The 24,150-nt window shown below is 39.9% G+C and overlaps 2 protein-coding genes across 2 annotated transcripts; one reads left to right on the forward strand and one right to left on the reverse strand.

The window, feature by feature from the left end:
• The first annotated feature begins 91 nt into the window (after positions 1-91).
• Positions 92-10,714, forward strand: MFSD8 (major facilitator superfamily domain containing 8). Its single transcript, XM_084203928.1, has 12 exons — positions 92-202; positions 1,226-1,311; positions 2,258-2,301; positions 3,326-3,566; positions 4,120-4,233; positions 5,121-5,265; positions 5,778-5,836; positions 6,429-6,537; positions 7,511-7,645; positions 8,020-8,123; positions 8,210-8,469; positions 9,202-10,714. Exons 1-12 carry the CDS (start codon positions 114-116, stop codon positions 9,415-9,417), a joined length of 1,602 nt encoding a protein of 533 aa, XP_084060054.1. The 5' UTR covers positions 92-113; the 3' UTR covers positions 9,418-10,714.
• A 946-nt stretch (positions 10,715-11,660) lies between these two features.
• Positions 11,661-23,373, reverse strand: PLK4 (polo like kinase 4; the record flags this gene model as incomplete). The annotated part of the gene is made up of 16 exons (XM_084204960.1): positions 11,661-11,760; positions 12,156-12,262; positions 13,157-13,297; positions 14,084-14,222; positions 14,451-14,542; positions 14,926-15,056; positions 15,377-15,526; positions 15,969-16,074; positions 16,450-16,554; positions 16,977-17,368; positions 18,596-18,696; positions 20,179-21,211; positions 22,024-22,138; positions 22,234-22,329; positions 22,779-22,874; positions 23,344-23,373. 16 exons carry the CDS (start codon positions 23,371-23,373, stop codon positions 11,661-11,663), a joined length of 2,934 nt encoding a protein of 977 aa, XP_084061086.1.
• Between the last annotated feature and the right edge of the window lie 777 nt (positions 23,374-24,150).

The raw sequence follows: 24,150 nt of genomic DNA on the forward strand, positions 1-24,150 counted from the left end.
GCCCCGGCCGGCAGCGCCCCCCAGCGGCGGGCAGGCGGCAGCGCGCACGCACTCGGGCGCCCCCTGGCGGCGGGCGTGAGGCGGGCGCGGGCGGGGCCCGGCGCTGCGGGGCCATGGCGGCCGCGGGCTCTGCTCCGGAGGCGCCTCCCGACGGGCGGGAGCCCCTGCTGGGGTCCGCAGGGGATGAGGACGAGGAGAGCAGGTAGGGGCTGGTTCCGCGGTGACGGCGGCGCCGGGAGGTGGGGGGCCCCGCCGCCGCGGGTGCGCCGTGGCACGGGCAGCCCGGGCCGGCGGGCGCTGCCCGGGCGGGGGTCCCGGCCCAGCCGCCGTCCGCAGCGCTCCGGAGCTCGGAGCCCGTGTCTCGGAGCGCTCCGGGCCCGGCTGCGGGAGCGGGCCGGGGGCTGCTTCCCTCTGCGGGAAAATCTAACGCGCTGGCTTGGGAAGTTCCAAAAACACGCCGAACGGGATTAATGTGCGGCAGAAGTCTGGGCGTTTAATAGCGCCTTCGTGTGTGGGCAGCTGTTCGTCGCTTGGGGTTTTTCCCCTCCTTCTGACAGCAAAACAAGTGTCTTGAACTTAAAATCGCAGTTGTGCCTAAGCCTAGGTACGACTTGCATAAACAGCGTTTGTAAGCTATGTTTAGGCATCTGTATCTATAACCTGACTCTGCATCATCTGAATAAACATTACTTTGTAACTTAGTTTATAACTTCTATTTTAATTTTTTTTTCAGCCCTTGCAATCTACAGCAGTATCTTTTACGCACAACTTTTACGTTGTATGTTGTTATTTTGTCATCATAAAAACAAACTGGTTGTAGCTTTTAGTCAAATCAAGAGTTGTTCAGGTTTGTGGTTAACTTTTTAAGGTTACCGCTGTGAGGGGTTTAACACCCACTTTTTAAAGGTTTTATATGATCTGTGATGTTCCAAAGTGTCTATACAAAGAGTTTGCAGAATTGAAGACCTGCCTAGATCAAGATCACTCTGTGACATTTGGTGTGTGATAGCATTTCTGTTATTTTGTTTGATTTGTCAATCTAGTATTTTTCCAGCAAAAAATAAATTCTTTATAGTCTTTGCTGAATGAAAATCCACTCCTGCTTAACAAGTTACTCAATTGCATTGAGAGACTGGTGAAAAATGTTTTCAGTGTCATGTGGGAGCAACTAGAAGAGGATCTGATAGTGATTTCTTTCTCCCTCTTGCTTTTTTTTGGAAACCAGGGATGTTGTGGAATCACAGGAGCATTATAAGAGCAGGTGGCGATCCATCTGGATCATGTACCTGACAATGTTTCTCAGTAGTGTAGGTGAGTAAATGCATGTGGAATTTGATGTTACTTGTTTAATTAATATACTTTGGTTTGAAAATGACAGGGCTTTCTAAATTCCAACTAGAGAGCGTCTTTGATGCTACTGATCTAATCTCAAAAAAGGTGCATTGTTTGATTCTTCAAAAGAGAATGTCTGAATCTTAGCAAATCAAACAGAAAGTTACTCCTGATGAGAGAAGTAATAAAACTGCTTTTACACAAAGTGATGGATTACATAAGTCTGTGGCTTATGACTCCCTAATAGTTTGGTAGTGGCAAGGTAAGGGTACTGCCCAGAACCCAACAAAACAAAGGTTGCACTTTTATCATCCAGAGTGAAACTTCATGGGAATGAAAACAGAAATAACATGGCATTCTTTATGGGAATGTATGGTGTCTATTTCAAAACAGATATCAAAACTTGTTTTCTCCTGCTGGACTTTGCATCTCCATTGCAGGGCAAATAGAAATTTTATTCCTAAATAACTCCCCCCAGAAACAAGAATTGATTTTTGACCAGTCAATGAGGTTAATTTTTGACATTTGATGATCTTCTGTGGGCCTAAAAATGATCTTGAATTTGATAGGATACTTCAGTAACCCTTTTTGGTTTATTATTATTATTAATTAAAATCTCTGTGACTAGTGAATACAGATATGTCAGTATATCAAGAAATGCTTTTTACTTTGCAGACCTTGTTGTTTTTCCATTGGGAGGACAACATAGGAGGTTTTTTGTTTAGTGTGTATGAACCTCTAAAATGATCTTTTGAAGATAGTTCCTCCTGAAAGGAGGAATTAGCACTCCTTAAAAAAAGCAGGAAATGCACAGGTTTATACTACGATACATTTAGAGGCAGAAAAATAGACTTGTAATAACTGTTTCAGGAAAGAAAATTACTGATAAAAATGGCAAATAACTTCATTTTTTACTGTGTTACAGGTTTCTCAATTGTAATTATGTCTGTGTGGCCGTATCTCCAAAAGGTTTGTAAATATGGGGTGCTTTTTAAAAGAATTGAGAACAGAAAACTCCTGCTCAGAAAGTAGATAATACAAAACCTGACATTTTATTTAGGAAAAGAAAAAGTAGAGGGAGGTGTGTGGCTTTAAGAGACTTTTATTCTGCCATCCACTTAGACAGCTTTTATTATTTCTTGCAAAATTGATAAAGGTAAAATTGATAAAGGTACATCATAATCCAGAAATGTTTGGTTTTCCAAGATCATGATTTCAGATCAATAGGATTCTTGTTATTAAAACATAGTAGACAAGACTTGTCTGTGTTTTGAAAAGAAAAAAAAAACAAAGGAAACTGAAGGTAGAAGTTGCTCTGTAGATGTCACATTGTTGCGCATAGGTCTTGGTATTCCTAACAGGAGGTAGCCATTGTTCCTGTAATTTTAGTTTATTTGGGGATCTTAGATCTTAAATCTAACATCTTAGATCTTAAACCTCTTAGATCTTAAAAGCAGCACAAAAGTCCCTAAAACCTCAGTTTAATCTGTGCTAGGATTTTAGTGCCCCTGGAACTGTAGAAGGCAGTTTTCAAATGCAAATTTGGAAGAGTATAACCTGGGCAGGGACCTAGAGGTGTCATTGAAGGTGAGGCTGATGCTGAATTCTTGCAGAAGACAAGAAGATGCATTGCCAGCCCTGTAAATCAAGAGAGATTCAGGCATGTGCAGAGACAGTGGAAGTGTCTCCTTGCTCCTGGCACAGAAGGTGCCTGCCATGCAGCTCAAGTTCTGTCTCTAGCCCAGAACATCAGCAGTGCTGTACAAAAACTCCTGGAGTTTGATGCAAGTGAGCCATTCCCAGGCTTGGAAGCAAGGAGGGTTTTATTGGTTGGGTGCATTGCTGGAGAGAGTGAGGCAAGGTTTATTACCCCAGAGAAAGCATGACAGTACAGAGTCCTTGGTGTCCCAGGTAGTGATTCTAAAAGGGTGTTGCTGGTAATATCCAACACTGCAGTGCTTTACCCACAGATCTGACTCATGTGTTCCTGCAGATTGATCCAACAGCAGATGCCAGTTTCCTGGGCTGGATTATAGCTTCATACAGCATTGGCCAAATGGTTGCCTCTCCCCTCTTTGGCCTGTGGTCCAACCACAGGCCCAGGAGAGAGCCTCTGGTCATTTCCACTGCTATTTCAGTAGCTGCTAACTGTCTCTATGCCTACGTCCACGTGCCCCATGCCCACAACAAGTACTACATGCTGACTGCCCGTGCTCTCGTGGGGTTTGGAGCAGGTAAACACAGCAGGATTTACATTTCTGGAAATGATTACATTCTGTGTCTCATGTAAGATGGTTAACATTAAGTTTTAATACCAGATTTACCGTTATGTGAAGGAGAACTTAATATTGAACAAAGCAAAGGGTGGGCCCACAGTGGTTTATAAGAAAATTGTGTAATTGTGCTGTTGTGTAAAAATACTGGAGGGAGTGCTGGCTTTTATTATCTTGCAAAATAAGAAACCAACCCCTAAAATGAATGTCACTCAACAGTTTAACAATATGAACTTGATACTTACATGAACACTTGCTTGGTTTGGGGTTTTTTTGAAGGAAATGTGTCTGTAGTTCAGTCGTATATTGCGGGTTTGGGTTTTTTTTGAAGGAAATGTGTCTGTAGTTCAGTCGTATATTGCGGGTGCTACTTCTCTGATGGAAAGAGCAAGTGCCATGGCCAATACCAGTGCCTGCCAAGCAAACAAATCCCTGAAATAAATGTCACTCAACAGTCTAACAATATGAACTTGATATTTACATGAACACTTGCTTGGTTTTGGGCTTTTTGAAGGAAATGTGGCTGTAGTTCGATCCTATATTGCGGGTGCCACTTCTCTGACGGAAAGAACGAGTGCCATGGCCAATACCAGTGCCTGCCAAGCAGTTGGCTTCATATTAGGCCCAGGTAAAGCAAAATCTTCTTTCCTCACTTCTCTTCTTACATTGAAATTGGGCTTTGGAAGTAGGAATCCTCAGCAGCTATGTGCAGGGGATTTTAAGGCGTAGTTTGTCAGTGATATCACAATTGAATAAATTGTGACAGCGCTAATCTATACTTCTGTAAGCCAATATAAATGAAACATTCTTGTCCAACTGCTCTGCACCAATTTAAAATTTAATTTAAACCCCCTCTACTGTATCTTTTCTCTCTACTTTGCGCTTATGCAAACTAGACCGATGTTTTCCATTAAGAGTGTCACTATAGGACATGAAAGGACACAAGCGTACACCAGCGTTCTCAAGGTGAAGAGAAAAGGGAACTTTCTTTTCTGACTCCAACATTTATAGTTTTCTAAAAGTGACAGTGGATTGGAGGGTGACAGTGCCACCTCTCCAATGACACTGGACAAACTAGCAGTCTATCAAATTTCTCCTGTTCTATAAAAGAATGTAAAACAATGAGTTATTTACAGAAAGTGTGTGAGAAAGTTCGCTACAATAATGTCAACATTAGAAAGTTTAAAAAATCTTAAAAAATCAGGGCAACATTAAGAGCAAGAGGAAAAAGAAATTGTCTGCCAAGAAAATTAATTATTGGTACACTCAGAATTCAGTTCTATAAGTGTCATGATGCTGTTTGTACTATTTATTTTATGTAATCAAGTGCTTTCCTGGCTAGCTGAGATCCCACTGGGATCTATTTTGTTTATTTAGAGTAGAATTCTCAAAATGTAAAAGGTTTGACAGGTATAATACTTAAAATTTACTTGGCAGTTAAAACAACTTTTCCTATGTGTTCTAATATTTTCTTAATGATTCTCAAGATTTTCACAGTACATTGATGCTTTTAAGTTTTTCAGACATGTTTTACACTTATTGGAGAAGAAGGAGTAACGTGGAAATTCCTTTGTCTTCAGCTGAACATGTACACAACACCTGTGTTATTTGGAGCTCTCTTAGGAGTTATTAATATTATTCTCATCTTTGCCATATTCAGGTAATCAAGTAAAAAAAAACCTTACAAGTTTTTATTAATTTTTTAAGTGTTTCTACCTTCTTTAATACCTGTATTTTTCTGAAGGTCATAAATGAATCTTGGTGATGTTATGGTTAGAATGTAAACTGATAATAAAAAGTTAAAGATATTAGGCTTGATATGGTTTAATGATGGTAGTTGCTGCCCATGTTTTTTCTCTAAGGAGAAATAAGGTTTGCTTGTCTGTAGGGATCTCACTGTCTGTGTCTTTCCTTTAAGATTCTCAAGGGGCATTTTTATTCATTATCCCACTGGTGCAAATGCATATGGATATATGATATGCTCCCACTAGAATATTTCCTTTCTTGAATAGTGTTCACTGCAGTCAGGTGCCAGCTTTGTAGATGATGTTTAATAGAGCTGCAAATAATTCTCCTATAGATGATACCATCTACAATTATTTTAATAGAAACTTGACTCAATAGTAGATCAAATAAATATGTGTATTAATGAAAAAAGTTTTACATTTCTAGGGAGCATCGAGTGGATGACATGGGACGCCAGTACAAAAGTATCAATTCGGATGGAGAAGGTACCAGTGTTTCCTTGAAAACTTATTCTGTGATTATAATTTTGAAGTGCTCTCTTATTACATAGAAGTATTCTAAAGTCTGATGCACTGGGAAGTTGATGTGGAAAATAGGCTACATCTCTCCCTAGCTGGTCCAGAAATTGCTTCATTTATCATGTTGTGCCCATAGTGCTGTCTGGTAGCAAAGAAGGAAAAAAAATAAAAATTGCATGGATCCTTCCATATTTTCACCCTGAGAATTCTGCTATGTGATTTTGACCTTTGAAGAGAATTTTTTAGTTTCCATTGTTCAGATATTTCAAGAAGTTTCCTTATTTTGCTGTCATTCAAACAGGACTCATTGGGAAAACAGACCATGTAACCAGTTTGGAAATAATTTCCTCTAATTGACAGTGGAATTGAAATTTGAACAACTCCATTTTGATGTAAAAACTTTATACTTTTATACTTGTCAAAGTATAACTGCCTAGCTGCCCACCAACTTACATGCTAAATACTTGGAAGACCAAAGGAATCATTGTTGTTTGTAATTTGTGACGGTATAAGCAAAAGCTCAGTGTGCAGTTCAGGTAATTCTTTTCTATTGCTGCAGGAAGTGATGTTCTGGATCAGAACACAGAAGGAAGCATTGACCACGTCGCTGTGGTAGCACTCAACGTTCTCTTCTTTGTCATCCTGTTTGTGTTTGCTGTCTTTGAAACGTAAGTTAGTCTATTTTCTCTCAAAATATTCAGACATGTAATTAGAGTGGGGGTGCATTTAAAGGCTTTTCTGTTCTACTCATCTTCCTAAGTAAAAGTCCAAAACCGCAAGCAATCAAGCTGATGTGTACTGATAATGTATCAAAGGTCAGTGACAACTAAAGTAATGGATTAAAGGTCAGCAATAACTAAAGATATGTACAGAAGAGTACATATCTTTACCATATCTACCATATTTGTGGTAGAGAAATCATTAATGCAAAAGCTTTTGAATGGAGGCAAATCCATATCCTCAACTTTTTAAGTATTCAAAAAAACCCCAAAGCTTCAGAGAAAACATGTTTTCAGTTGAGTACCTTGTTCTTTATTTTTTGTTTTAGTTTTGTGTGATTTCTTAGTATGATTCTGATTATCTCCAGTGCATCTTTTATTTCAGTAATGATTAAAACAATTGTTTGATAGCTGTATTCTGAAATACACTGTTTTATATGACTGGGGTTTTTTTAGCTTAAAGATGAATGTTATTTACTCCCAAATTTTCTGTCTGTAAGAAAAAAAGTAAAACATAGCATCATTATCTCAGGCTCAAGTGTACTTCATTTTTTAAACTTAGGAAATACTTTGAGGATATATGATTTATTCTGCAAGCTTTTTGAGCTCTAATGTAGTTAAATTTTTTTTTATAATATGTCATGAGTTGCATTATTTTTAGAAAATTTGAAGTTTTAGGGACTGGTTAGTTGCTAAAACTTAAACATTATCAAAAGTTTATTATTTTTGTTCTCAGAGGGTCTGATTTTTTTTGTGTCTCTATTACCTTGGCTTGGCTTTCATTCCGTCATCTCTTTATGAACTATCAGAAATAGATTAATGATGCTTCAGAGTATGTCTGGTGTATACCAGATATATGTATGGACACTAATGTATGGAAGAAGCTTTTTATGATTACTGTATTTTTGTTCTGTCATTTCAGCATAGCTACTCCACTGACAATGGATATGTATTCCTGGACCAGGAAAGAAGCTGTTTTTTATAATGGAATAATCCTTAGTGTGATAGGCATTGAATCAGTTATTGTTTTCATGGTAGTTAAAATACTATCAAAAAAGTAAGTTTTTGGGATTTTTTTACTTCTCTTGGATAAATGTGAAAAGCTTTATGGCAAGGCCAAATCCCTTACCCAAGTCTTTTACTTGATAATGAGTCTGGGTTTACTATGACAATTAAATGCTTTCAATTTTGGCACAGCCTTGATGTTGGGGTTGTTCTTTATTCTGTTAACATAACCCCCTCTTATTTGACTGTCTTTTACCCATGAATCACAAGAAATGCTGGTTTTAAGTTACTGGGATTTTGTAACTTTTCTTGCCAGTGTTTTGGTCAGATATCACTTCCACAAACTAATGGGCTATGTCATTAGCAGCTACCTAAATTTTACATTAATTATATGATACACTTAACTGCAATTTCATTGTTTGGTAGGACTGGTGAGCGTGCCATACTCCATGCAGGCTTACTGATTGTCTTGGTTGGATTCTTTATCTTACTGCCTTGGGGGAAGAAACTACCAAATATCCAGTGGCAAGGTATAGTTCAAGTCTTACTAGACCATCTTTTGAAAGCCTTTCACTGCACTTTTGTTCTTAATGATATGAATAACTTATTTTTACAGAAATAAAAAACAACTCGATTCCCAGAACAGCCCCCAGTGAAATGTTAGCACCTTTCTGGAGCTTGCCAGAGCTGCAGCTGCCATCCAACCACACAGCAGAACCCGTGGGCTGCCCTGTCACACAGTCCTGGTGCCTGAACACTCCCATGATCTACCTGGCCCAGTACATCAGCTCTGATGTGCTCATAGGCTTGGGCTATCCTGTTTGTAATGTCATGTCCTACACTTTATACTCAAAAGTCCTAGGACCAAAGCCTCAGGTAAGCACCATCCCCAAATGGTTCATTTCATTTGCTGTGCAAGACTTACACTCTATTAGAATGAGGGGTCTAGTTAAAATTCCTTTTGTCATCAGTCAAATAATACTGTGTTTTAAGCAGGGCAGAACTTTGCAGGAGCTTTTTCAAAATCCAAGGCAAGTCTCTAGGGGAATTAGAAAGCAAAAGGCTTGTGCTACTTATGCAAATCTTACATGAAAATTTCATTATTGTTCTGGCAGAGTCCTTTTCCGAACCACCAATTACATATTTGGAATACCAGCGGGGAATAATGTCTCTAACTTAGTTTATTATATAAAGACTACAAATAGACTACTATAAAGACTACTACTAGACCCCCAGTGTGGGCATTTTTTAGTAGTGCAACACTATAGGAAACTTACATTATTGCATAACAAAATATTTTATCCCCCTTTTGCCCATTTTTTTCCTGTTATATTTTAGTGAAAGAGACTTAATGCTTTGAGCCAGAGCACAGCCAGAACTTATTTTTTGTTAGAAAGCGGTAGAGTACTTATGAGTGGAGCCTTGGAATTAAAGCTTGGAGAGGCTGAGCAGTACTCCTGGAAACAAAGTAATCAGTGTCTTAATGACTTGAGAAAGATAAGTGGTTGTTTAAATACTTCTACATTTTCTAGTTAGGCTAATGGGATGGAATGAATGGCAAGCTAAATAATGCCACTATCATTTACATAAGCTTTTGATCTGCTGTAGGGTGTCTACATGGGATGGTTGACTGCCTCTGGAAGTGGAGCACGGATCCTTGGGCCTGTTTTTGTGAGCCAAATCTACACTCACCTGGGGCCACGCTGGGCATTCAGCTTGATCTGTGGAGTAGTTGTAGTCTCTCTCTTACTCTTGGAGATAGTATACAAGAGACTAATTGCCTTTTCTGTCAGATATGGGAGGATGCAGGGAGAGAATTGTTAAATACCTATTTAAAAAAAAACCCAAACAGTAAAACCAAGCAGAATACTTAATTTATTACTGCTTTTCAATGAGGAGTACTTAACCACTGACCTTGCTGGATGTGTGCTAACTGTACACATGTACTTACACATTGACAGAACATTTAACTTGGTCATACCCCAATACCTGGTTACCCCTGCTGCAGCTGGCTTCTGTGTCCTGCTTTTCTAGCAGCAGAGGAAGGAACGTGACAGGTCAGAGCAAGACCATGGCACATTTGAAGTGTGTACAGCTGATGTGATGTACATGTGCACTGAGTGCAGCTGTGAAGGTCACAGATTATGTGCATCCTTTCCAGAAAGAAGTAAATGAAATATTATCTTGATTCTGTGAATCAGGATTAGTAACTGTTTTGTAACTACAAGATTAGTTGAGCTGCATGCACTTTGTATGGAGATGCCACTACTTGAGCAAATCTTCTGATGTTGATTTTGTTGGCTTGTAAGCATTGGTTAACACAGACATCAGGTTCTGGAACCTGTTACCTCTCCTCCAGGATTCCAAATGACAGGTGACAGAAACATAGAGGAAGGGAGGCACCCTCCATACAGGTACTTGATGTGGGATTTGGGTCTTTAGGCTGACCAAGAGCCATTGAAAATCAGTTTCAGCAGCTGTTACTTGAACTACAGTGAACCAAATGTGCAATTTTTCCTCTACTATTTTGCTGAATGCCTTTTTGTAGCAAGAAGGAAAACCTGCAGCGTTGAAATATGCACAACTTTTCTTAACTACAAGAAAAAAAGTCTAAGTACAATAGTTTACACTTTTGTGCTTGGTGAGAATGAATGCACTGTGCTGAGCAGCAGTCGTTAATTAGGCGGAAGAAGAAAACTGGTTCCTGAGTGTTCACTATTATCTGCAGACTTCTATTTATTCTGATATTAGTGTACAAGAAGCAGGAATTTACACATTCAGGCTTTATTTTAAAAAGTGAGATTCAAATTTTCCTTCATCATGGGGCCTAAGCTCATCTGTATGGGTTTGTTTAGCTGTTTTAATGCTACTGGGGGAAAAAAACCTCTGGACTAACTCCAGTATGAGAGTTGTGGCTGCTGTCTAATGTCTCTACTATTTGAATTTAATAAATGTAATTATTATTCTTATGTACTCAATTGTTCAAACACTAAGAGACTACTGAATTAAAAAATGATTTTTTCAATACTAACTGAAGAGGATACAGAAGTTTTATTCTCATGGGCTGTACTGCTACAGAATCACAAAATGTTGTGAAGAAGGACTTCACTTTTATAAGCTAATTCATAGTAAGTGCTGTATGTTGTTCTTGGTGTTCCTACTACTTAATTCTTTATTTGCAAGCTATTTCCTTGATTTGGACATGACAAAGCAACCAAAGTTCTGTCTTTTAAACAGCACCTGAACAAGGAGAACTAGCTTGAAGCAGTTCAGCTGAGCTGTGCTTGCACACAGCCAGCACCAGCTCCTCTGAAACTCTTCATCCTCCCCGCTCCAACATCATTTTGGATTTAAGATCTTTCCCTGCCTGATAAGGAAGTCATAGAGTATTTAAGTACAGATACAAGCAGCGTCAGGAGTGTTAGCACACTTGAAGCCAAATGCTTCAAGTTAATGCTACTTCACTTGCTGTAAGTATTACTCAAGGTGTAAAACAAGGTAAAACCACCTAAAGTTATTAACTCTTCTCCTTTAACCATTACTTGACCATGAAACAAATAAATAGATCCAGGCAATTACCACTGCATTTATTTTTTTTTTGTATAACATGCTTGTGCAGGGAAGTTTTAAGCTGCTGCTACAAAAAATAAAAACAGACTTATAAAACATATACATATTTACATATATTACTTGTAAGACATAAAAATATAAGTTATTTACAAATACAAATACTTGAACAGCGCAGATGCATTTTCCTTGATTGTTGGCACTGAAGCAGTGGAGTAAGAAAAAAAAAATACAACAGATTCAGATTATTTCCAAAGACTTAACACAGTCAAGAACTAAGTTTCTCAAAGCTTGGCTTGAGTGAGTTTATCCATCACTTTAATGAAAAATACGTTTTGTATGAGACTTCACACACAATTTGCTACACATAGCTAGCTTCCTAGCTTTTTACCAGATTTTGGAAGAATCTCTGCATAAGCTGAGTAAGATCAGTCACTTTACTGGGAAGTCAGTGAGTGAGTTTATTAAGCTCTTGTGCCATGACACCCAGTTTCCTTGAATCAGTGAGGACCAGCTGGATTGGTAAACATTACAAGAATAGAAGACAGACAGTGCAGCTTCTCTTTGATGTATTCTGGCAACTTATCATCTTCTCCATACCTAGAGTGGCAAAGCAGCATAGAAAAATTGAGATGCTTAAATAATTTGTTTTATTTCATTACAGTACAGTTATTTCAAAACACTACTTTCCTCAAGCTCCCTGTGTTTAATACTACACGTGAATAATGGCTGTACTCTGGAGACCAAGTAGATTCATTCCCAGCTTGTTTTAGTCATTTGTTATCCAGATAACAAATGAATATTCATTTGTTATCAGTTGGCTATGGGTGCTTCTTTTATTTAATAAGCTTACATAAGCTAACCAACTGTGAAGTGATGGCAATGCTATGGTTTAAAATTTACAAACCCAAGTCAGTAGCAGCTATGAAGTTACCTGATGTACATCTGCCTTGGTCTGAGTTCCCTGGATGTTTTTATGGCAGGAACAGACTCACCTGGTTGTCTGGCCATCTGGAGAAGTGTAAGTGATGGAAGAGACACCTGCTTGGGCTACCAGCTGGGATCCATCATTGAACTGAACCCATACTGCTCCACTGGTCAGCTGATAAGAGAAGTTACATTGTGGTTTGAGCATATGAAATACAAAATTACAAACCTAGAACTCTTCTAATAATGGAAGCTGAAAGCTTTTCAAAACTGCTGAAGGGACTTAGGTATTTTGTCAGTCTTTTAAAGATAAAGATTGCATGGATATTACTTTGGAGGAAGTAGTCTCATGCTGACTTCCTCAGGTTTCAGAGGCTTGGCTTTAGTTATCCATGTCAATGTCAGATAAATTAAGAATTACCTTTAGCTTTACCACTCCTAAAGAAATTTTATGAAGGGCCAAACTCTAAAAAGAGGCCCATTTGTGAGAGTACACAATTTAAAGTTTATACACATCAAGAGAACTTTTTCTGTTGGCGCAGGAAGCTTACTTTATCTGGATAGCCAAGAACAATGTTTTAAACCTAAAGCTTATCCAACAGAAAAGCAGAGGGAAGATGGCTTTGCAAGGAAACAGCTTTTCCTGCTGTAGAGGAAGATACATTTCTCTTGTACAGATCTGGTATGTAGCTATTAAAAACTTTGTCATGACACCTTTGCATCTGTATTAGTGAACAGAGTGAACAGAGAAGTTAAACAGTTTCAGTTTTTTACTAGAGTCAAATTTAAAAGACAAAGGACACTGAAACAGGCAGTAATTGCCACAGGAAAATGGTGGTAACTGAGATACTGAATTATTATTTTGGTTTCTTCTACTTAGATAAAAACAATGGTGAACTATATAAGACACTTATTTAAAAGTATCTTTATGCATACAACTTTTAGACTTAAGCTGTAGTGCACAACCAAATGATTCCTCACAAATCAAGTTTAAAGTTAATGACTTAAAAATACATATCTCAAATTAGTAGGAAAAAGAACAGACATGCCTTCTTTATGAATTTCTCACCTGAGAAGCCCAACCAACATTTTTCACAAAAACAGATTTGACAAGTTGGGCTGAATTTGGGCTGCATTCCGTTTGATGAACAGAGGAACAGGTCTTTTCAACAGTGTTAGTCAGAAACGTAGGCTTTTCACAGGGCACCACCTAAAACCCAGAGATGCACAGAATTAACAGAATTAACAGCCTTGGCATTAATCCTCCTGATGAGCTGTAGTGGTCAGTTGCCACCTGTTCATGTATACAGACAGATTTAGCCTCTATGCTTCATTTCACAGCATTACAGTCTAAAAACCCCACAGGGACACAAGTTTTTATTGTCAGTTCACTTCAGTCAGGTGGAAACGGTCAGATTCTGTACTAGGGACATGAACTACACAATCAAACAGGCGCAGATCCTACAAATGTAGATTGATGTATATTCAAGGAAGTTCACAATACAAACTCAGTGTGCCAAGACCCCAGTATAATTCAGTCAGCTGAGGAAGTTTTATGAGGAACCAAAGCTTGGTGGGCCTTTTAAACCAGATGAAATTGCTCACAAGGCCTTATTGGCTACACATATATTCTCACTTACCCTTTTCTTGTAAATACACTAACACTTGATTATTTCAGAACAAGTGCCAATATCCTTAGTGACACAGCACTGGGGGCACATCAGAGCTTTCAAACTGAAGACTGCTGCCTAACACAAATAAGCAATTTTCAAACTCTGTTTCCAGGAGGCATTTGTGGTAAAGTTTTGGAGTGTTATTTTTCAGATGCTCTTAAATCCGGATATCAAAAGTCAGTTGAAATCAAAGCTAACATTTCTAGTCAGTATGCTCACAAATGGCTAATAAAAGCCTATGGCCATACAAATGTAATTCCATTAATTCCAGTAAAACAGCAATATGGGAGACTGGTCTCCATGGTACATCCTTCTGTACTTACAGGAGCACAGTTTGGAGTCTGAACTGGAGTAGAACTGGCAGCTTGATTTCTATCCAATGCCACAACTTCTTTTGAATAGTTTGTCTTGTCCAACAGTGGAGGTGCTACAGCCAGTGGTGATTCAGTATTACCAGGTTTTCTGGAAAAATAATGAGAAAAATGGGGAAAAGGTCTGTCCCAAAAGGGATTAAAGAAGCAAGTGAGGAAACAGCTCTTCCTTCATTTTACCATGGACTGTCCAAAGCACCTGATGGCAGGAGTCTTCAACAGAACTGTTTTTCAGTTCAAATACATAAGTATGCAATAAATATTCAATAAATACATAAATATTCAAATACATCAGTAATTTTGAACTGAAAGGTATTACCTTCCAACAATTATTGGAAAAAATGGAGCACTTCCACTCCTTTTCTCTTCTTCCAAAACAGCACATTCCAGTGCAAGGCATATACGATGTCCCTGAAATGAGGAGTTTATTAAAGTTTTAAACTGAGACTTGTATAACCATTTCATACACATGTAGTGTGGCAAGGCCACCCAAGGAAATTTCAACAGTACTGAATTTTTCAAGTTGTATAAAGCAGCTTCACTTGTTGTGTTTAATCCTTTCACCAGACAGGCAAACCTGCTTTACACACTAGTAAGAATTTCCCCTTAGTCTTGCTTGTGAGGGATTGTTGAACCATTACCTCTACTCTGATATTTGCTCTTCCAAAAAACACCATCCTCCCTCCTTAACAGTGTAATGAAAAACATGGAAATCAACACAGGAAGCACATTTGTGAAAAGGAAGCTGAACTTTCAGGAAGTTGCTTGGAAAAGGTCTGTGTAAAAAACCTTACCTCATTTGCATGATCCATATAAGCCTGGATTTCCTTCTTCAACCCTGCTTCACTTTCTCCTTTCAAAGTGAAGGATTTCCCTGACTTTTCAATCACACGAGTTACACCAGCTGTCTTATGGATCTTTGCTCCTGCAAGAAAATGTGAACACTTTCAGTGTGAGCTGTATAAAATAATAGTTCAACCGTGGAAAGAAGAGCTCACGAATAAAACCAAAGTATAATTCAAATAACACTTTTGCAACATGTACTTCCTGAAGAAGATATCAGTAAGGGATTAAAGAATCAACTAATCTACAAGTGCTAGAATAAAGGCAAGGTGTCCAAAAACTGCTTATAGTGCACTCATTTCTTCAAACTGGAGTGGTGGTTGTTTATTCTTAGGTAATATTTTAGTGTAGCCCTAAAATCATGATTTAGCTATTTGCATAACTGCAAAAATGAATACATACCATCATAAAAACAAATTTCAACATCTGCAGGGGGTGAATTTTCCATCAACATGCACTTGGCATATCTTGTATAAAACGTCACTTTGGGGGTTTTTGTTCTCACCAACTGCACAAACTTAGCTGCATACTGGTATTTTTTCCAGTACTTTTCTAAAAAAGAAAATTTAGAATTTAGCAGATTAAAGGCTCATGTACCACCTTGAAGAGAAGTAATTTAAATTATATATTTGATAGCTGAAAGTTGTGAGTAGTATTTAAGTACTTGACAGGCATGTTTAGAGAAACTGACTTATTTCCACCAACAGCTCCCACTATGAATGCGGAAAAGATTACAAGAGCTTTAATTTTAGTACACTGCATTGTAAAGGGGAGACTCCTTAAAGCTCCCATATAAAAGGAATCAAAACCTGTGAGTTACACTTCCTTATGAAGTTTCAAAACATTTTTCAGTTAAACTGTAGTTTGAATCTAATTCTGAAAGGAGTTTTACTTCAGAGTTATTTGGAAAGTAATAGATAAAAGCTATAAAGTCACAAGATTCACTTAAAATATCACATTCATCATGATAACTTTTAAGTAAATTTCATGTTACCTGGCAAGTTGTCAAAATTATATGTGCAGATGCCTTCAGGAGGAGGAGGAGGAGGTCTGTCATCAAGAAGGAAACCTCTTCCTTCATTTGGATGATAAACTGCAATCTACAGAAAGGGAACAAAAATTGTGTGTAGCTGCCATTTACTACAGCACTGTGCACTTTTAACAGGTATGGAAATAAATCATAGTAAGTAATTAAAATGTGAGTTAACATGAAAGCTCTATTCCTCTAAGTCATTACTTAACAGCAGCACTTTTTCACCAATACTTCACCTATTCCAAAAGTCAAATCCAATTTTTTCTCTGAAATAATTGCTTGCTCCCTGTATTTATATGGCTTTATTATGGAGGGGAAGAGTTTACAGCTGTGCATATATAAACAGTGGATTTCAAAAGAAATAATCACTTAAAAAGAAAAAAACAGATCTGAATGAACTCCAAGCTTCATAAAACAGTGAAGAAATCAAAAATGTACTCACCACATTTCCATCACAAGATATTCTGAGAACTTCTTTCACAAGTTCCTGTGAGCGGTGTTCTTTCAGAAACTCCATACACACTTCCCCAGTATCTAGAATGCTCACCTAAAATATATTAAACATTCATTTACTTTCTGCAAAAGATAAGATACCAATTTTTTTGCCCCACAAATGCTTTAATAAATGCTTTGCTTTTTCCTTAAAAGCACTTCAAACAGATAAATCCTTCTTACAGTAACTTTTGTTATTAGTGCTATTTTTTTTAAAGAAGAGCACTTCAAGATGACTGAAGGGTATCAGCCTGGTAACTCAGGGTGAGGCTTCTTAAAAGCAAGATCTGGTATATTATGCTTTAAGTATTCTCTATACAAAAGCTAAGATGCATCTTATTATTCTGAATTTAAATTAAGTTATTCTAGATTCAGTTTCCTAAAAACATCTATTTCTATTTTACCAAGTGATTTTTAAGAGGCAGTCACACCATATTAAGCACTTCAATTGTTCCCATTTTTAGAACTGATACTTACCACTGCATTTTTGGTTTTCTGCCTGATGGGTTTCAGCCTGTGAGCAGTGAGAGGTGACACAACACTTCTCAGTGTAGGTTTGTGGTGTGCTGATGCTTCTTGGCCACAAGTTTGGTTTTGCTCTGGAGTTGACCAAAGGCCACATGTCATTCTGGAGTTCAGCCAGAGGCCAGGCTGAACTTTCTCATTTTTGCAGACAACTCCAGGGATGCATTGCTTTGGGTTTCTCTGGTTTAAAGAATGTGGACAGTCCCCAGATGCTCCATGATTCCTTATGTCTTTTAAGGTGTTCCATGCATTCCTTGGTGCATCCTGCTGCACATCCAGATGGTACCGAAAACCTCCCTGTGTGTTACTCTTGCCACTCAGGTCTGCAGGTGGTCCCAGAGGATCTGAAAGCACCACAAAGGGACATTACAGATGCAAAGAGTCAGAACCAGAAGGAAAAAAAAATCTGGTATAGCTTTAAAAGCTTTTCAAGGGATTCTCTTAGAAGGCTTATTTAAGAGAAGAATGGGATTTCTTTAATTCTCAGTCCAAATCATCAGGTCTTTTAGTACCACCAATACCAATGCTAGCAAAATTCCAGTGCTACTTTAAGCTGTTCCTACATTGCAGTTATGATAGTCTTCAGTTTTTATACATCAAATAATTTTTAAGAATAATTTATAAACAAAACACTAGGACATCAAATAGATTCTTATATAAGAATTAGTTTAATTTGTTGAAAAACAGCTTATTTGCCATTCAGATAACCACTAGTAGCAAATTTCATAAGTTCCAGTTGATCTAGCTAATGTTTTACCATCTACCAGAGGTTTTAGTACTAAAAATGTTAAATGCAGACTCCAAGTCTCTTGTTTTATTTTTAAAATCCTTGTATTTATTTCTTTTAAACATCTGTTTTTATATTTAACCTTCCTATAACTTCTTCCCTAGTTTTGATATTTAAGCCCTTGATCAACTTTCACTTCACCCACATCACTATTGTGCTCCTTCTGCTGTGTGGCTGAACAGTTGAGAAGGGACCAAAAATTAAATAGGATTAATCAGACCATATGTTCTCTGATTCCAAATCGCTGTAGACAGGAAGGGAAGGAGTCCAGTAATATCAAACCAAAAAAGGCCAGAATGGATTTATAGTTTATTCTTATGATTAAATTACTTTATTTGCAAATGATGTAATATGATGCACAACAAAGAACACCTCCTTCCCTTCTGTGTCTTTGTCCTTTCCTCCACCCATCCTTCTGCAGCCTTATTATCTTTCTCATTCGTTGAGGTCCCTCATGTTCTCTTATTTAGTTGTAATTGCACAACTAAATTAACAGGGCTTTCAAGTCACCCACTAATATTTTGTCATACATTTACTCTGACATATTTACACAACTGAGTAATTATGGCAAGGTCTAAAATTTTGGCTTCCTCTTTGTTTTGGGTTGTTTTTTGGTTTTTTGGTTTTTTTTGCTAAAGAGTAGTAGAAAATGACAAGCTTGTTTTAGGAAACTATATATTCAAATTCAATGTACAAAGAAATAAAAGAAGAATAGAAAATCCCACTGAAACTATTACAAGTCTCTAACTTGACTGCAAAAATACAGAAGTGATGAAAAACACACCATTTGTTTGCATGCTTCCAAGCCACTGCTGCATTGTCTCAGCCTGGGACTTCTGCTCTAACAAACCAACCTGGGGCTTCACTGGGCACAGATAATTTGATCTACAAAATAAAAGTTACACACTTAATCAAGTTTGCATCAAAGACACTTGCACAACAAAAGTTAAAATGCTACAGCTGCAGAAACCACAACAACTTAGAACATTTAGGAAAGGCAGGTGGCATTTTGTAGCTCTAGGCAGCATAAAAGGTGGTGCTTTTTATTTTATTTTCAAATAAAATAGTTTCCAAATGGAATGAAAAGTTATGATAATGCTGCCAGCAGTAGCTGTTCTTACATCCAGCTCTTAATTCACAGCCTTGGAGAGGACCCAGAGATGGCATGACACTCTTGAGCCCCGTGTATCTCACTCAGCAAAACAAACATACAGCTTAAAGATGCCAATCCTACCACCCAAAATAATTTGAATTTATACAAAATACAGTCAATCCCAAAACTTATAATGATTTTTTTACCAGCTTTTTAGACGATCACATATATGTAGCCACAGGTGATAGAATCCATGTGTTGAAGGATAAAGAATACACACAAAACCAGTTACTGCAGAGTCACTGATCTGTTGTAAATTCACAGTAAGCTCCTCTGAGGTTTTTTTATCTCTATAGCCTCAACCTGTCTGCACTTTCTTGAGTGATGATGACTGCTTTACCATTGGCAAGGGCTCACTTATCACCAAAACCACAGAATATAAACCATCTAATTCAAGTCTTAGGACTTGCATTTAAGATTGCTGTGCAAGGTAACTACAGGTGTAAGAGGCTTTCCTACAATCAGCCATATAAAAACAGTTGTAACCATTAAGTTAATCCCCACACTCACATGAATATTCTCTTATGTTTACATTCAGCACGGCTTTGTGAAGTCATGGGGAACAAAAGTAAGCATTACAGTAACATTTGTATAAATTTTTGATTTATCAAACATTTCTCAAACTAGAAAGAATGCACATGCCCACTGAACTTTGCTTACATCAAACACCTGAGAACAGTCAAGAAAACTTCTTACTCCATTTACTTTTTTTACAGTTTCCTGTTTGTCTTTTCCTTGAACTGATTTGCAAAGAGAAAACATAGGAAATTATGCCAGTTCTTAATGTGGAGAGAAATGCAGGAACTAAGATATGAAGTCCTTATATTAAAACAGAAAGTGATTACTTTGATATTCTGCTCATAGAAAGTCAAAGAAGCTACAAATAAGTACAGGACTCAATTTCAGATAACTATCTATGACTGAGACTTTCCTTCTGGTACACCATCTTTATAATCTATTGCCTAATCTTTACTAAATTTTTGTTTCTTCCTCTCTAAGCACAAGAAAAATATCACCTCAAGAGGTCAGCAAGTAAAAATGTTGATAATTGCACTCTGAATGTCTTCTCTCCTTATCTGTCTCTTCTACAAAGAACAATAATCAAGGCTCTCTACTACAATTACAGTGGGCAAAGAAATAATCGACTTGCTGCAAGTGGAAAGAAGACAATAAAGGAGCTCTAAATTTCATCAGATTAAAAAACTGATTCTTACTGTGGTTGATCTTTTACAGGTGGAGATATCTGCTCTTCAAAAGAACCAGAAGTACTAGAAGTCTTCTCCTTAAATATTTCTCCTATATCAGTATAGCTGCTGGCAGGTGAAAAGTATTCTGTGTTTTCCCTTGTTCCTATTTTAGGCTTGGAAAGCACTTCCAAAGAGTGACATCGATCCATGATGTTGGATATGCCTTGAGTGTGGCTGTGGGATGTGCCAGACCTGTCTGAGGAGTGGGCTCTTCGGAGGTAGCGGGAATGTGGCCTCTCCTCAGCAGGCTGCGTGGTTCTTCCCCTGCCACTCACTCCAGTTTCCTTTCCCTGAATTCCCCACTGCTGAAAAGAGCCACTTCCATCTCCTGATGAATTATTACTGGAATTCTTGTTTGTAGGAAAGAAAGTAATTTTATTTGGGAGCGGCTGTCCAACTAACAGCTTCTTCTTTTCCTTCAAGCTACCGCTGGTACTGATGCTGGAAGAGCCCATGAAGGTCGTAGAGATGGTGGCATTTCCACTGTCCATGGAATCTTCTGAGGTTCCCAGATCTCTGCTCCGTGCAGAGCCACCCCTGGCCATAAAAGGATGATCCAAGACGGAGGAAAGGCTCAAGCGATCGGCGGGGTTTTTGCGCAGCAGCCTGTGAATGAGGTCCTGCGCCTCTCTGGACAAGAAGGCTGGCATTTCATAGTCTGCCAGCACCACTTTGTTCAGCGTGTTCCTGACCGTGTCCGTGTCAAAAGGCGGCTTGCCAATGAGCAGAGTGTAAAACATGCAGCCCAGAGACCACACGTCCGACTCCAGCCCGTGCGGGCTCCTCGTGGCTATCTCCGGAGAGATGTAATTGGGAGTTCCACACATGGTGTAATGCTTCTCGTGAGGCATCTTCAGCTGGGTGGCCAACCCAAAATCAGCAATCTTGACATTCATGTTGCTGGTGAGTAAGATATTGGAGAGGGTGAGGTCCCGGTGCAATATTCCGTGGGAATGAAGGTACAGCATACCCGTGATAATCTGGTGCAGGAAGTGTCGCGCTGTCAAAACAAAACCAGATGTTGCACTCTTAGATGTGAAATCCTAGCTCTGAAGATAACTCAGCTTTAAGTCTGCTATTTGTCTTGCTTCTATTTTTTCTTACAAAGCTGTTTAGGTGTCAGACTAGTGAAACTGGAATTAACATTCTGCTTTAAGCAAAATGGCACAACTTTATTCTTTATGTAACACAGAAAACAGGACTGGAAATAGTTTCAATTGCTCCAAACTTTGTAAAATTTGGTTCTTAAGAATTAAAGTTGCTCATTGCTTTTGGAAACAGACACAAGTTAAACTAATGATGCCTTTAGAGCAATACCCCATTAATCCAGTCCTGTGGCCTAGGTCCCAAAAAATCCCTAACTATAGCAGTATCAGGGAATTAAATTAGAAACTGATAGAGAAGCAGGAAAGCTTGAAGAACTGAGCGAGAGGTGAGCAGTGAGGTGAGTCTGGAAGAAGTAAAGGCAGAAGTTGCCAGTCTTCCTGTTTTTCTTTCCTCTTCCAAGTCTTGACCAACACTTCAACACAATTCTAAGTACAAAGGAAAGCTCTACTTTCTATCTGTCTCTGTCTTCTAAGATCACCATCTTTTCATACTCCAAAGAGCTCAAACAGAAACAAATATATATAGAAATGCAAGTGAATATATGTACAATAATAATCAATCTCTAGATTATCAGTTACCACAAGATTTTAAGGTATAGAAACTGTGATGGCAGCTTTAAACACTCTTCCTCTAGAATTCAATACTTATTGAGTGAACCAAAACATTAATGCAGAGGGCTTCACAGACCAAAAAAAAAAATCTCACCTTCATCTTCTGAGAAGGGTTTCTTTCTATTCTTTATGTATCTGCTCATTTCGCCGTTGTGACATATCTCAAGTATCAAGTACACATAGTTGCTATCTTCAAAATAGTTATAAAGCTGGGAAAACAAAAAAGGAAAAAATGAAATTCCATTTTGTAGATCCTGCAGCAAGTCACATATACAACCCTCTCTACAAACCCCACAGTTCTTACCTCAAGTATAGATGGATGCTTTAGCTGACAATGTATTTTCACTTCATTCTGAACCCTCTGGACCATTCCAACTTTGTGCATGGCTTTTTTGTCTATCTGTAAGTGGATCACAGCATAACTTAGATGTTCAGTGCATATTTGCCTGGCAATTTTTAAATATGAAGTTTTCACATGGTTTAACTTAATGTACTCTTTTAATGAACAAGTATAATAATTGGAGGAACAGCACAACTGAAAGCAGTCAAGAGTTAACATTATCAATATTAACACTTATTAATAATTTGCCTGAAATACTTAAGCAGAGAAACCTAAACGTCATTCCACTATGCAGATAGGCTAAATATAGTCAACACTAAATAGCATTTCTATTAGTTACTAAGTCTTTTTGGTTGTGATGCATCTTTCAGGATCGAGTCGCGATCTTAACGTCCGTTATTTACAAACATTCAACGCAAACATCAGTGCCAAACGACATAACTCCAACCTGTTGCAGCTTTGCATTTAGTCTCTAGGGATACGGATACTTTCTTGGCCGCCTGCCTTACCATTTTGATGGCCACTTCCAGGCCGGTTTTCAGGGATACTGCTCTGTAGACCCCCGCGAAGGAGCCCTTCCCCAGGAGGTTCCCCACCTTGAAATCCTGCAAGACCAACAAACCGGCCTCGTTAGCCTGGGGCTTTGTCACTCAGGCTTCGCAGCGCCTTTCCCGATGCGGACCCTCCCACCAGCGCTGGAGATCCCTCGCACCGCCGAGGTGCGGGCAAACCCCGAGGCGGCCCGGTGCTACCTGGAGGGAGCTCTCCGGGGCGCGGCGGCGGGCCCGGCCCGGGCCGCACAGCCATCCCCGCCGCATCCTCCTGCCGGCACCGCACTGCCGCTGCCGCTGCCCGGGGCGGCGCGGCCGGGCCGCCTTCCCGCCGCCGCTCCCGCCGCGGCTCCCGGGACGCGGGATACACCCGCCCCCGGCTGCCATGGCAGCGGCCGCGGAGCCGCCAACACGTGGGGACGGGGGGAAGGCGCGGGAGGAATCGCGCTCCCACCGACACCCGCCGGGAGCGGGACGAGCCCGCGTCCGGCCCCTCCGCGCCCCGAGGGGCTGCGCGCCGCACCTCTATCCTCTCGCCGATGCAGGTCGCCATGGCGCCGGCCGTTCTCCCTCGGGTCCCGCTACCGGTCGTGCCGAGAGCCTGGGGCGCGGTTAACCCATCAGGGCGCCCCGGGCCGCCCGCCCCGGCGCAGCCCCGCTCGCTCCCGGGCCCGGGAGCGGCCGCTCCGCGCCCCCCCCGCCGACATTTTGAAAAGTCGCGCCGTTACCCCCCGGCCCCGCCCCGATCCGGGACGAGGCTGCGTCTGACGCAAGCACGTCACGCAGGGGCGCGCGCGCGCGCGGCCCCGCGGCCGGGCTGGGAAGGGGAGGAGCCGCCGCGCGTGCGCGGGGCGGGGCGGGGCGGGGCGTGGCCGGGCGGCCGTTAGGGCGCGTGCGCCGTGAGGGGCGCGCGTGGGGCCTCAGCCCGGGGTGTCCCGCAGTGGCGGAGTCCTGGAATATTTATTGGGGGCTTTCCTGAGCATCCTCTGGTCACAACCCCCTGCCAGGGGCAGGGAGACACCTCCTGGATCAACGTATTGAAATTAGTTTGGGCTGGGGAAAAGATCCTTATTGTTATTGTTTTCTATTTGTTTAGCCTGCCCCCTGAGTTTTCCCACATTGTAAACATCTTGCTGGTTCCTGTCGTAGGGGAATGCTCCCGAAGTTATTTTCGCCACGGGAGGCATCCAGGATGCAAGGAGGAGGTGCACTGATTTAGCACTTCAGTTTGTTTTCCAGCTTGTGGCTGTAAACTCCAGCAGTTCCCCCACGACCTGCCGAATTTCATTGTTGCAATAAAAACCGGCTAAAATCAAGCTGCACTTTCTCC

Source organism: Fringilla coelebs, assembly GCF_963513975.1.
Source record: "Fringilla coelebs genome assembly, chromosome: 4".
In the NCBI taxonomy this organism is placed as follows: domain Eukaryota; kingdom Metazoa; phylum Chordata; class Aves; order Passeriformes; family Fringillidae; genus Fringilla; species Fringilla coelebs.

What these genes read in the sequence shown, in the direction of transcription:
- MFSD8 (XM_084203928.1), top strand. Translation starts at nt 114, where the DNA reads ATGGCGGCCGCGGGCTCTGCTCCGGAGGCGCCTCCCGACGGGCGGGAG. An exon ending in TATCAATTCGGATGGAGAAG is followed by an intron (nt 5,837 to 6,428) that starts GTACCAGTGTTT and finishes CTATTGCTGCAG; the next exon opens with GAAGTGATGTTCTGGATCAG. An exon ending in GTTAAAATACTATCAAAAAA is followed by an intron (nt 7,646 to 8,019) that starts GTAAGTTTTTGG and finishes ATTGTTTGGTAG; the next exon opens with GACTGGTGAGCGTGCCATAC.